A 12,900-nucleotide genomic window follows, 5' to 3' on the forward strand; every position below is an offset into this window, starting at 1 on the left:
AGAACGTCATGCTGTGGGCTTTTTGAGATGACCAAAGAAAGGAAATGTCAAGAGGTAGCATTTCGCCTTCAAAAAATTTTAAACAGAAAAACTTCATTTTGTGGGTTATGGGATAAGACTGTATTTGAGCTTGAAAAATTTCAAGGGCTCTTAGTCGGGGCCCCCCGTCACTGGTTCAGAAGGAAGAGAATTTGATCCTTAAGTTCGGTTTAGGAGTTGAAGGTTTTCAGTAAGGATGAGTCGTGGGAAGCAATTCAAACGCGCCCCTATTCATCACATATAAGCCATAAATACTTACTGATTCAGTTATAGCAGCAGTTTTACATTTCCAAAGATAATTTAAACAAAAAAGCCTGAAGTTCTGTCTTAAAGGAGTGTTCATTGTAGTTTTTTCCTCGGAGACTTTTAGACCTTGCGGATCCAGACCACTAGTCGGATTGTGTTATCTGTTGTGCATCCATGAAAAGTTTGAGTTGTGGCTCTTCAGTTATTTGTATTCTGTTGCTTAGATGGCAGGTGAATTAAAGAACAAACTTAAGTGAGTCTGCCTTTCTCTTCATAGCTGTATATCTCTGTTTGTAAAAGAGATTTTTAAAAAATTTTTTTATTTATTTATGATAGTCACACAGAGAGAGAGAGAGAGAGAGGCAGAGACCCAGGCAGAGGGAGAAGCAGGCTCCATGCAGGGAGCCCGACATGGGACTCGATCCCGGGTCTCCAGGATCGCGCCCTGGGCCAAAGGCAGGCGCCAAACCACTGCGCCACCCAGGGATCCCTGTAAAAGAGATTTTAAATCACATAACGCTGTGAATTTTTTTTTCCAATGTGAATTTTTTATTACTCTAATATTTATTGTTTTTCCTATGTGAATTTTTTATTACTCTAATTAACATTTATTTTTTCCTGTGAAGAACTTCAGGTAGTGAGGTTCTTTTGCTTTCATGTTGTACTAGAGTAGACTGTAAAACATTCTTGGAAGGACGGAGCAGTTGGGAAGAGCCCCCAAGTCAAATAGACTCGTTTATTTAGAAAAATTTAAGGTGTAGTTTGAAGCTTCTCGTCTCATTTTAACTGGTAATCTTCCACAGTGTTTCTTTTTTTTTTTTTAATTTTTTTTTTATTTTTATTTATTTATGATAGTCACAGTGAGAGAGAGAGAGAGAGGCAGAGACACAGGCAGAGGGAGAAGGAGGCTCCATGCACCAGGAGCCCGACATGGGATTCGATCCTGGGTCTCCAGGATCACGCCCTGGGCCAAAGGCAGGCGCCAAACCGCTGCGCCACCCAGGGATCCCTTCCACAGTGTTTCTTAAGCACATGTGATTGGTCTCTTTTTTTAGAGAGAGAGAGAGAGGCAGAGACACAGGCAGAGGGAGAAGGAGGCTCCATGCACCAGGAGCCCGACATGGGATTCGATCCTGGGTCTCCAGGATCACGCCCTGGGCCAAAGGCAGGCGCCAAACCGCTGCGCCACCCAGGGATCCCTTCCACAGTGTTTCTTAAGCACATGTGATTGGTCTCTTTTTTTTTTTTTTTTAAAGATTTTATTTATTTATTCATGAGAGAGACAGAGAGAGAGAGAGAGAGAGAGAGGCAGAGACACAGGCAGAGGAAGAAGCAGGCTCCATGCAGGGAGCCCGACGTGGGACTCGATCCCAGGTCTCCAGGATCAGGCCCTGAGCCAAAGGCAGGCACTAAACCCCTGAGCCACCCGGGCTGCCCCTAAAAAAGAACCTTTTAATGAGGAAGTTCCCTTTGTATACATCCTACATTTCTACCCCATAGTCAGGCTTTCGTTCGCATATTCAGAAATTCATCCCTGCATTACTCTTTCCCCCTTGAAATCCTGCGCCTGCCTCATTTCTCTTTTCTCCCTCCCCACCAGCTTTCCTCTGTCCCTAATATCATCTTTCACTTTATTTCTAATCATCCTTTCCGTCTTCTGCTCTCAACTGTGACCACGTGTGCTTGTAGGTCGTCAGATCTGGAGATGTCTCCTTCCCTTCTCTGAGGTATTCGGTGACACGCTTTCCCCCACGTCTTCCTGTAGCTCCGTCTTGTCATGTTTCACGTCATTCTGCTGTCTCGATTCTATTTGAGAAGAATAATACCCTCTATTCTGGGACCCTTTCGTAGTTCCAGGCAGTTTCCAAGTCCCTGTAGTGGGTTTTCCTACCTTTCCAACTTGACGGCCACCACTTCCTGCTTCCTGTTTGAAAATCTCAGCAGGTGCAAATCTGTTGAGGGGGCCGTGCTATTTTTTAGGACTTTTACTGTGATGGTGAATCTTACTAAACCCAACATCTTAAGTTTTTTTCCCTGTGCCTGACTGCCACGGAAATTCAAATTCATATCCAAATCAAACTGTCACGGTTTTAAGAAGGAAAAGGAGACAGTTGGTGACACTCGTCACGGAGTTCTGTTGCTCTTCGGAGAGCATTGACATTATAGCCAGATTGCATCTCCCTTGTCTGTTAAATGAAACTGTCAGTTATAGGAGGTTTGGTTAAATATGACTAAGTCAGCAGCCGGGAAGCCTTTCACCCTTAAATCAGCTCATCCCCTGGCCCACCCCCCTTCGTGCCGAGCAGCCAGTGCTCCGTGATGCAGCCGTGCGCCCAGCAGCACCCACGTCTGGCTCACCCTCTGGTTCCTGCCCAATTCTCAGTTTCCTTAGCTTCTTTCCTTCTTGCCTTGATCTCTGACCCCTTGCCTCGTTTCTTTTTATGTTTTGCTGTTGTTCCTTTATCCTAACAGCCGACGCTGTTGCAGAGATGGCTTTGGGCACGTTCCTGGCTGTGGGCTGTGGTTTGCCGACAGCTCACCTCACCCGCCCGGTACTTCGGCCGTTACCCTGACTCCACTCCATGTGGCAGGACCTCCTCCAAGTTTTCCCTGGCACCTGGGGAAGGAAGGTGGACGGGTGCCATGTGATCGCCTCACCTCCCCCACTTCCAGGAGAAAGTAAATTCTTGTTTCATGTGACTACTAATTATTTTTGACCTCTCAGAGCCGGTTGACATATTTTATTTTGAGAAGATATCACAACGGTAATAGGTTTTTCCAGTCTTAGGAATTTGGTCACTTTATATTAGAAAACTAAAGGCTGTCTTGGTATGTTTGAGCAGGTTTCATTAATTTTTTTTTTAATTAGAGTTCAATTTTCCAACATATAGCATAACACCCAGTGCTCATCCCATCAAGTGCCCCCCTCATTTTCAAAGCCTTCTCTTTCCTGAGAAGGACCAGTTTGCATGATGTTGTTTCATTTAGGAGATGGAGTACCTTTCATTTTTCTGGGCAATTTGAGTTTTACATAAGGCCTGTATTTGCTCTTCTCCACGTTTGAGCTTAGAGACAACTTCTTTGCAAAGTGTCCTTCAGGCTGGACTTGGCCTCTCTCGTGCATTCTCAAACACCCCACGCCTGCCCCATCTTAAAAGCTATAGATTCCTTCTGCAATTAGCTACTAGCTTCTCTGTTTCTCCCCACTCAACTGTAAACTCCGTGCTTTCATGGACATTATCTTGTTATTGTAAATGCACATAGTGCTTGGTGCACCAGTAGCCACTCTGGATATTTGATGAATGAGAGAATAAATGCAAAATTTGCTAAATAGCAACTTTATTTGTCTGATTATTCTGGAAGAGTTTTTCCTTCTACTATTCATTCCCTCATTAGGCCTCAAGTAATAGGATTACAAACTCAGAAACGCACCATGTAGACTCTAGGTATGGGCTGCTATACAAATTGCTCTTATTTTTAGGTAAGGTAAAAATTGCCAGACTTTTCATTTATAGCTCACTCCTCCTCACCCAAAAGTTATTCTACTTCTTATGAATGTGCACATTTGGAAAGAGGTAAGGGCCAGACTCAGACACACTGATTGGAAGATCAGAAGTTTGGTCAGATCTCTCTTATCTCTGAGTGCTCTTTTAAAATATGTTATTGCTGGAGACAAAGAGGTAAAAAATGAAGCACTAGCACTAAATATGTTATTGTTTTGGAATGTTTAGATTGTGTGTGACTTAACCCAGGGTGTGGCTGCATACTAACTTGGCAGTGTTTTTACCTTGTTCGTTAGCTAACATCAGTTAATAAGCCGGAAGGCCAAGCTAATTATGTGACAACCAGCAGGTGTTATGCTAGATGGTTTCGATCAATGAGTAATTGAAATTGAAGCTAGATGTAATTAATTATGTGATTTGGGGGTTTCGAGTGTAATTCCACTTAAGTTCCATCTTGAAACTAGAGCACTAAGAAGGATTTCCTACACAGAAGGAAAATAGGCATCAAGATGTATTCGACTCACCTTTGAGGGGTGTCCTCAAGGCTCTGATCCTTATAGGAAAGCCTAGATGGCCCCATCCTCCTCCTCCTCCTCTCTTTTTCTTCTTCTTCTTCTTCTTCTTCTTCTTCTTCTTCTTCTTCTTCTTCTCCTTCTCCTTCTCCTTCTCCTTCTCCTTCTCCTTCTCCTTCTCCTTCTCCTCCTCCTCCTTCTCCTCCTCCTCCTCCTCCTCCTCCTCCTTCTCCTTCTTCTTCTTCCTCCTAAGAGAGAAAGAATGAGAGGCAGGCGGAGACAGAGGGAGAAGCAGGCTTTCTGAGGAGCGGGGAGTCTGATGTAGGACTGGATCCCAGGTCCCCAGGATCATGATCTGAGCTGAAGGCAGATGCTTAGTTGACTGAGCCACATGGACGCCCTGGAAGCCCCATGCTTGAGAGACTGTGTGCAACTCTGCTGACCCTCAACCCATCCTTCTCCTGCTCTTTGCTCGCCCTTCTCTCTCTCTCTGTCTGCCTTTCTTCTGGTAGCTGCAGGAAGTCTCTTCTGACCCCTAATCTGATTTAAATGCTTCCCTATTCCCATAGCACCTTTTTGATGTTTTCCACTTTTATCCTATAATCTTGGCATTGTCAGTCCTTTCTGCTAGACTCCTTAAGGGCAGAGATGATCTTGCAGTGCTTTGTTGAATTTGATTTTTTTTTTTAACTGTTCTTGTAGAGTTAGTGCTAAAACCCCACTAAAATTATATGTAGAACTTCAAAAAATTTCTTTTGGTATATAGTATCTCAACTAATACATTGGTGTTACTTGATGTATACTTTTTATTCCCTATTTTATTTGAGCTTTCACGGGTCTTGAAGCCACACAACTTTAGGAGATTTTGTGTGGTGGTTAAAGGCTTTGGAGCCAGACTCCATGGATTTGAATGCTGGCATTGCCACTAGTTGGGACTTGAGGCTGATTGTTCATCTTTTTTTTTTTTTTTTTAAGATTTTTATTTATTTATGAGAGACACACACACACAGAGAGGCAGAGACATAGGCAGAGGGAGAAGCAAGCTCCATGCAGGGAGTCCGACGTGGGAGTTGGTCCCGGGTCTCCAGGATCACGCCCTGGGCCGAAGGCAGCGCTAAACTGCTGAGCCACCCAGGCTGCCCTGAGATTGTTCATCTTTAAGCTTACTTCCCCAGCAACACATTTGGGGGTAAAAATTGTAAGAATACCAACTGCATAAGATTGTGGTGGGGTCTAAATGAGATAATACATGCAGATAAAGCTCTTGCATAGTATTCTCCTAAAAACACCACTGACTTTTCCCACTCTGGTTACTTGTGAACCCATGGAATTCATGGAATTACAGAGTGGATTTATATTCTCCAAGCAGACAGTAGACTTTGTCATTTTTTCACAGTGGAGGAATCACAAATGGGTGACCTTATGCCACCTTTGATGACTAATGTGGGACCTGCCCGGTCTCTCATACAGCATTGTGAACCATACTTCAGTCTAAAGGGTCCCAGCAAGCTCATTAGCCATGAGGCCTGGAATGCAGTTATCCCCCGTGCAGTGGGACTTCTTTTTTTTATTTTTTCCTCAACTGGAGGGAAAGTAGATGCTAGTAGGGTCTCCAAAAACTTTTGAACTTTACAGAAACAAGTTTGTAAGTAGTGTGGAAAACTGGAGAACTTCAAGGACTTGGTAAAGCGCACGTGAAAATGTTGCTTGGGCGCTCCTAGGAAACTACAGAAGCAGACGGGTCCACCCTTGTAGGAAGTAGAATAGTGGAGGAGGGGGCCAGGTGTGACCTGTGTGTGCTAGACGTATAAATTCAGTGCTTGGGTATTTGAGGCGTGGAAGGACTTTTGGGTTCACCACACCTGTATTAGTTATTAATGACACAACTTGGGGATCCCTGGGTGGCTCAGTGGTTTAGCATCTGCCTTCGGCCCAGGGCGTGATCCTGGAGTCCCAGGATCGAAGTCCCACGTCGGGCTCCATGCACGGAGCCTGCTTCTCCCTCTGCCTGTGTCTCTGCCTCTGCCTCTCTCTCTCTCTCTCTCTCTCTCTCATGAATAAATAAATAAAATCTTAAAAAAAATGACACAACTACCAGTAAGGTCGATTTTAGAGGTAGATCCTTCCTGCTTGTTCTGGAAGAAGCATCAGCACCACTTTTTGCCAAAAAGATACTCTGTGACATTCTTATTTAGCTGGAGAGTCTCATCCAGCAGCTTGTGTAGAATGTAAAAAATGTTCACCACATGGTTTTGAATGACTTAAAATGGATATTTCAGAATTGGAGGTATAATTATGTTTGCTGAATAATGGTTTGTTTTAAGGTAACAAAATGCTTTTTAATTTTGTATATGGTAATTTTTTTTTTTTTTTTTTTTTTTTTTTAAGCCGTGAGTAATGAGATAGTTTGCACTGGTAAAATGTTCTGATTAAGTGAAGCCTCGAATGTCTTCTATGCCTTTTAAATAGCAGGTGTAATTGAATATAATTTTACCTTTGCTTGATGACCCAGCATCATTTTAAGTATCTCTTTTTTTTGGTACTTTGACCCAATTTGGTTTTCTGCATATGTTTTATTTTGTCTTCATCCTAATGTCAGACTGCCATCTGCTACTTCTGCTGATGTTCTTGATTCAAACGACCTCCCCTTTTATGATCCATTGATGGTTTGCTGCCAGTAATTTATTTTAGGTTGAGAAATCAATGATCAAATTGGGAAGGATTTCTCTATAAACAAAGGCAAGATTCTGAGTGACGGCCCAATGCATGTCAGGCATCTGTCATGACTGTTTTCTATGTGCTTCATGTTTAGGAATTCTGTTTTAAAGGACGGCAGTTTTGTTTATTTTTTAAAAAAAGGTTTTGGAGAGAGAGAATGCACAGGAGTAAGAGGGGCAGAGGGAGAGAGAGAGAGAGAGAGAGAGAGAGAGAATCTGAAGCAGACTCTGCTGAGTGCAGCGCCCGAAGTGGGGGATTGATCCCAGGACCCTGAGATCACGACCTGAGCCGAAACCAAGAGTCAGCCGCTTAACCAGCTATGCCACCCACGTGCCCCAGAGGATGGCAGTTTTAATTTTTTTTTTTTTTTTTTTTATGATAGTCAGAGAGAGAGAGAGACAGAGAGAGACAGAGAGAGAAGCAGGCTCCATGCACCGGGAGCCCGACGTGGGATTCGATCCCGGGTCTCTAGGATCGAGCCCTGGGCCAAAGGCAGGCACCAAACCGCTGCGCCACCCAGGGATCCCAGGATGGCAGTTTTAAAAGTTAGCCTCAACTTCGGAGGAGTGGGCTTTCACTGTAAGCTTTTTGCAAAGGACGTTCGATACATTGTTTATTGGTATCATTAAATTGTTTTTCTCTCTCTGCTTTGTAAACAGTCAGAATTTGCTGTGTGATGTCACAATTGTGGCCGAAGACATGGAAATCTCTGCACATAGAGTGGTGCTGGCTGCCTGTAGTCCTTACTTTCATGCCATGTTTACAGGTATGAAATGTCTTAGTTATGAGTGTTTTTAAAATATATACAGATCTGGGCTTTTCTTCCCACATTTTGTTTTCTTATTAACATTTTACTGTTAGGAAATTAAGTATCATAATGGAAGTAAGTGCTCTTCCTTTGTTTCGAATTCTTTTTCCTCATTGTTTTCCGTTTTTATAATCATGTTGTGTGTATGTGTACATTACGTTCACATAGTCACGATTTTATTCTCAGTTTTCCCCTTTATATTTATATTTACATATATTGGCTTAGTTTCCTTTCCTGCTATTTATAACAACTTTTGGCACTTTATTATTTTGGCAAAAGAAAAGTGTTTTTACTGTTTCCATTTTTAAAAATGCTTTTCACATATTCATGTATTCTTTATGAATAAAGAGATGTTTATTTAATATCCTTTGACTTAGATATATATATAAAAATAGGGTGAACACTTAGGTAACTGTAAAAATACATAGAATGATTTCAGTACTTCTGGGGAAAAAGTAGTTTATGCCCGTAACACTTAAAGTCCTTAACCTCATTCTTCTTTTCTTTTTTTTTTTAAAGATTTTATTTATTTTAGAGCTAGAGAAAGAGAGTGAGCGCACGAGCAGGAGGAGGAGTAGAGGCAGGGGGAGGAGTAGCCTCCTCCCTGAGCAGGTGCCTGACGTGGGGCTTGACCCCACGTCTCAGATCATGGCCTGAGCTGAAGTCAGACATGTAACTGACTGAGCCATCTAGGTTCTCCCTTAACCTCATTCTTAAAATTAAAAAAAAAAAAAAAAAAATTAAACATGTATTGCATTTAAATAAGAAATGAAGTTGTTATATGTTCCAACAGTGAGCTTATAATCTTAAGAACATTGATAGGACAAACAAAATACTTCTAAATACAAATGTAGTTATATAAAAAAGCACAAATACAAAGCTATTCATACTTTAGAAGTCATGACGTATTTCTTGTGCCTAAGATTTTGCTCAGATACTTCAAGGAATACAGAACAGTGTAAGCGTGCTTCCTGCCCCAGTAATGATATGCACACTTTAAATATGTAGTAGCATATGGACGATGTGGGTGCCCAAAGCATTGATGCTGCTGGTAAAGGCTGTGATGGGCAGCCCTGAGAGAAGGGGATCTGACATTTCCTGAAACCTGATGGGATTAAAGGCTTCACACAGATGAAGAGAAGTGCAGCAGGCCATGTAAGGAGGATGAGCTTAGTGTTTTAGTAGAGGGGTGCCTGGAGGCCCCTCACTATTCAGCCTGTTGCAGCCTTGCTGGTCCTGAACGGAGTTAAATAATCAAGAACATGGGAAGGATAGCAGCAGAGGGCTCTGAGCCAAGTTGGGAGGGTGCCTTTAGCTGCGGCCGATTTGAAAAGTCGATACTGATGAAATGGGACTAGTCAAATTTTTATGTCCTAGGATTCGTTTCAGTCTCATGGTTCAGGTCTTATTTATTTCTCCTGGACAGTTTTCTCAACAGAGTCTCTAGGCTTGTGAGAGGAGGGTTTGAGCTGGAATGTGTTGGCCTAATTTAGGAAGTCCCTAGTGGAGTGCTGTCGTCCCCTGTAAGTGGCATTCTCTCACATGACACTGCGGTTGCTACCTCCTTGTTAGAAACTGTGGGAAACTCATGTCATCACTTTATGCTTCAGTTTCTCTGTCTGGAGAAGAGGGATGATTGTATTACTCACTTCCTAGGATTTTGGTAAAAATTAAATTAGATCATACGTGTGAATTTCCTAGCATTTTACTTGGCACATAGAAAATACAGAATTTTTGGCAGTAATTATGGTTGTTTTTATTATTATTTTAATTGAAGAATAGCAGACACACAGTGTTACATTAGTTTTAGGTATACAACATGGTGATTCAGCATTTCTGAATATTCCCTATGCTGTGACTTTTAGCCCTGTAACTTATTCATTCACTAACTAGAAGCCTGTATCCTCGACTTCCCTTCACCCATTTTGCCCATCCTGCCACTCTATCTGCTGTGGTAACATGTTCTCTGTGTTTATGGGTCTGTTTCTGCTTCTTTTGTGTTTTTGATTCCATATATAAGTACAATCTTATGGTATATGCCTTTGTCTGTCTGACTTATTTCACTAGCATGGTATACTCTAGGTCCATCTATGATGGCTCAGATGCTGATCTCATTCATTTTTTTATAGTTGAATAATATTTTTTATATGTACCAAATTCTTATTTTTTCCATTCATCTCTTGATGGCCATTTGGGTTGCTTTCATATCTTGGCTATTATAAATAATGCTGTAAAAAACATAAAGGTAGATATATATTTTTCTAATTAATGTTTTTGATTTTATTGGGTAAATCCAAAATATATAAAGGACTTCTACAACTCAACACTAAAAAAAACGAAATAATTCTTTTTTCTTTTTTTTAAAGATTTTATTTATTTATTCATGAGAGACACAGAGAGAGGCAGAGACACAGGCAGAGGGAGAAGCAGACTCTTCACAGGGAGCCCGATGTGGGACTTGATCCCGGGACTCCAGGATCATGCCCTGGGCTGAAGGTGGCACTAAACCGCTGAGCCACCCGAGCTGCCCAAAACCAAATAATTCAATTAAAAAATGGACAGGGGGGATCCCTGGGTGGCGCAGCGGTTTGGCGCCTGCCTTTGGCCCAGGGCGCGATCCTGGAGACCTGGGATCGGATCCCACGTCGGGCTCCGGTGCATGGAGCCTGCTTCTCCCTCTGCCTGTGTCTCTGCCTCTCTCTCTCTCTCTCTCTCTCTGACTATCATAAGTAAATAAAAATTAAAAAAAAAAAAAAATGGACAGGGGACCTAAAGGGACATTTTTCCAAAGAAGACCAGTGATGGCCAATAAACACATGAAATGTGATGGCCAGTAAACACGTGAAATTGTACTCAACATCATTAATCATCAAGGAAATGCAAATCACACCTGTCCACGTGGCTGGAATCAAAAAGACAAGAAATAACAAGTGTTGGCAAAGATGTAGGAAAAAAAAAAAAAGACCTTTTGTGCACTGCCGATGGGAATGTAATTTGGTGTAGCCACTGTGGAAACCAGTATGGAAGTCCCTCAAAAAGTTACAAATAAGCATACCATATGATCCATCATTTTTCTTATACTTGAAATTTCTAAATGTCTTTATATTCTACAAGAGTAGAATACTGAGGAAGCCTTAGACTATTTTTTTGATGACTGTTTTATTTTCCACAGAGTTACAGAAATATAGTGGTGAACTTAAAACTGCAACAGCAAGGTTAGTTTCCTTTCCCTTCAAAAGGTGGCACTTAGAGTCTTCCACTTTCCTTGAGCCTTAGATATCTAGAAACATGAATGTTGGATAGAGATGGTACATCTTGTTACACCTTTTCTTTCTTTTCTGTTTACTTTGTGATCTAAACCACATTTCATTTGCACTTCTTTTTTTTTTTGTGGTCTGACAGTTCCCAACTCTTCATGTTTTAGCTGATACCCAATTTATGAATATGAAGGCTTTGCTTAATGATGGTAATGAGAGTCCCTGAAGATATTCTGATTCTATAAATATTCCTAGTTGTATCTCAGTTAACTGGTAGGTGGGTACTTGCAGTCCTACCTGTTTCTGACTGAGGATATACCTTCTATATGTAGTCAAATTTCAGACTGTGATATATGAAGGTAGATGCAAAATAAGGATACTATTAATTTCTGATATATATATAAAATGAATACCTCAATTGTGGTTTTTTTCACGTTTTTGAGACATATTTTACATAATATAAAATTTACCCATTTCAGGTGTAGTGGTCGGTGACTTCTAGTAAATGTACTGAGTGGTAAATCAATTTTGGAACATTTTTATTCCCACATGAATGATCTTGAAGTTCATCCATGTCATAATCTGCATCATGAATTTGTTCTTTTTTATTGCTAGATAGATACAATTCTATGGATATACCATATCTTGATTGTCCATTCACCAGTTGATGGACATTGGGTTTTTTCCAACTTTTAGCTATTAGGAATAGTGCTGCTGTAAATATCCATGAACAGTTGGTTGTGTGGACATTTATTTTCATTTCTCATGGGAGTAGATATGTACGAGTGGAATTGATGGGTCCTATGGTAAATTTCTGTTTGACCTAAAAAGGATTGCCATGCTGTTTTCTAAAGTGCACCATTTTACATTCCTACCACTAATGTATGAGGGTTCCTTCCCATTTCTCCACATCCTTGTCAACACGTTACTTTTTTTAACTTGTTGTCATTCTGATGGGTGTAAAATAGCATCTCTTGTAGTTTTAATTTGCACTTCCCTAATGACTGATGAAGTTTAGCATCTTTTCATATGCTTATTAGGCTTGACTTTTATGGTTCTGTAGCAATAGGTGCTATTCACCTTTCTGGCAATCTTTGAAACCACTGAGTAGTACATCATTTGTCAGGTAAGGAAGATTAGGAGATTTGGTCTAGGGGTTTAGTGTACATACTTTTTTTTTATGATTTGCTAGAATATGAGTCCATTATTTCTTTCTCTGGTCTTCTCTTTTTTGATCCTGAAGCTCTGTTAAACTTTAGTATAAAAAATATAGTGAGGCCAACCAGTAGACCTTTCCATGCTTGCATTGCATCATACATTATGTATATTTATTTTCTCCTGCTTAGTGGATAATCAGAAGTATTTGCAGTGGCATAGGGCATTACCCTACTCTTCTTTTGTTTTCCTGTGACTCACCTATTAAGAAGTGGGGAATATGCAGATGTTCTTTTTTGGCTCTTGTTTTTAATTTCCCATAAATTGTAGGGGAATTTTTCATTCAGATTTTGTCACTTAAAAAAAGAATTCTGTTACTCATCGTAATTCCAAGTATTTGGGTAGAGAAGGGAGGTGAAAAGTAATTCTGTGATATATTCACAGGTTTTTACTCTGTGAAGTATGGGCCTATTTAGAGCAAGGCCAGGTGGTTTAACTGTTACTTGAGAAAGTGTATGTCAGATTGGGTTCTTATGTTTTAAATTACTTGTTACAAATGCGATGTTTAAAATGCTTTTTTCTCTTACAAATACATTTGAGGCTTATTTAGTGCCTCAGGCTAAAATATCTATCTGATATCTAGCGGGAGATACTGAATTTTT

General features: G+C 40.9%; 1 protein-coding gene across 2 annotated transcripts in view; it reads left to right on the forward strand.

Moving 5' to 3' along the window:
• Positions 1-12,900, forward strand: part of KLHL2 (kelch like family member 2) — a 97,325-nt gene that overhangs the window by 17,185 nt on the left and 67,240 nt on the right. The window contains exon 3 of one of the 2 annotated variants that reach the window (XM_038559150.1): positions 7,678-7,784. In XM_038559150.1, coding sequence (XP_038415078.1) covers positions 7,678-7,784 — 107 coding nt within the window. Of the gene's footprint in view, positions 1-7,677; positions 7,785-12,900 lie in introns of those variants that run through there. The other variant, XM_038559151.1, reaches the window with a different exon arrangement.

The sequence above is a fragment of the Canis lupus genome, chromosome 15 (genome assembly GCF_011100685.1).
Source record: "Canis lupus familiaris isolate Mischka breed German Shepherd chromosome 15, alternate assembly UU_Cfam_GSD_1.0, whole genome shotgun sequence".
Classification (NCBI taxonomy): domain Eukaryota; kingdom Metazoa; phylum Chordata; class Mammalia; order Carnivora; family Canidae; genus Canis; species Canis lupus.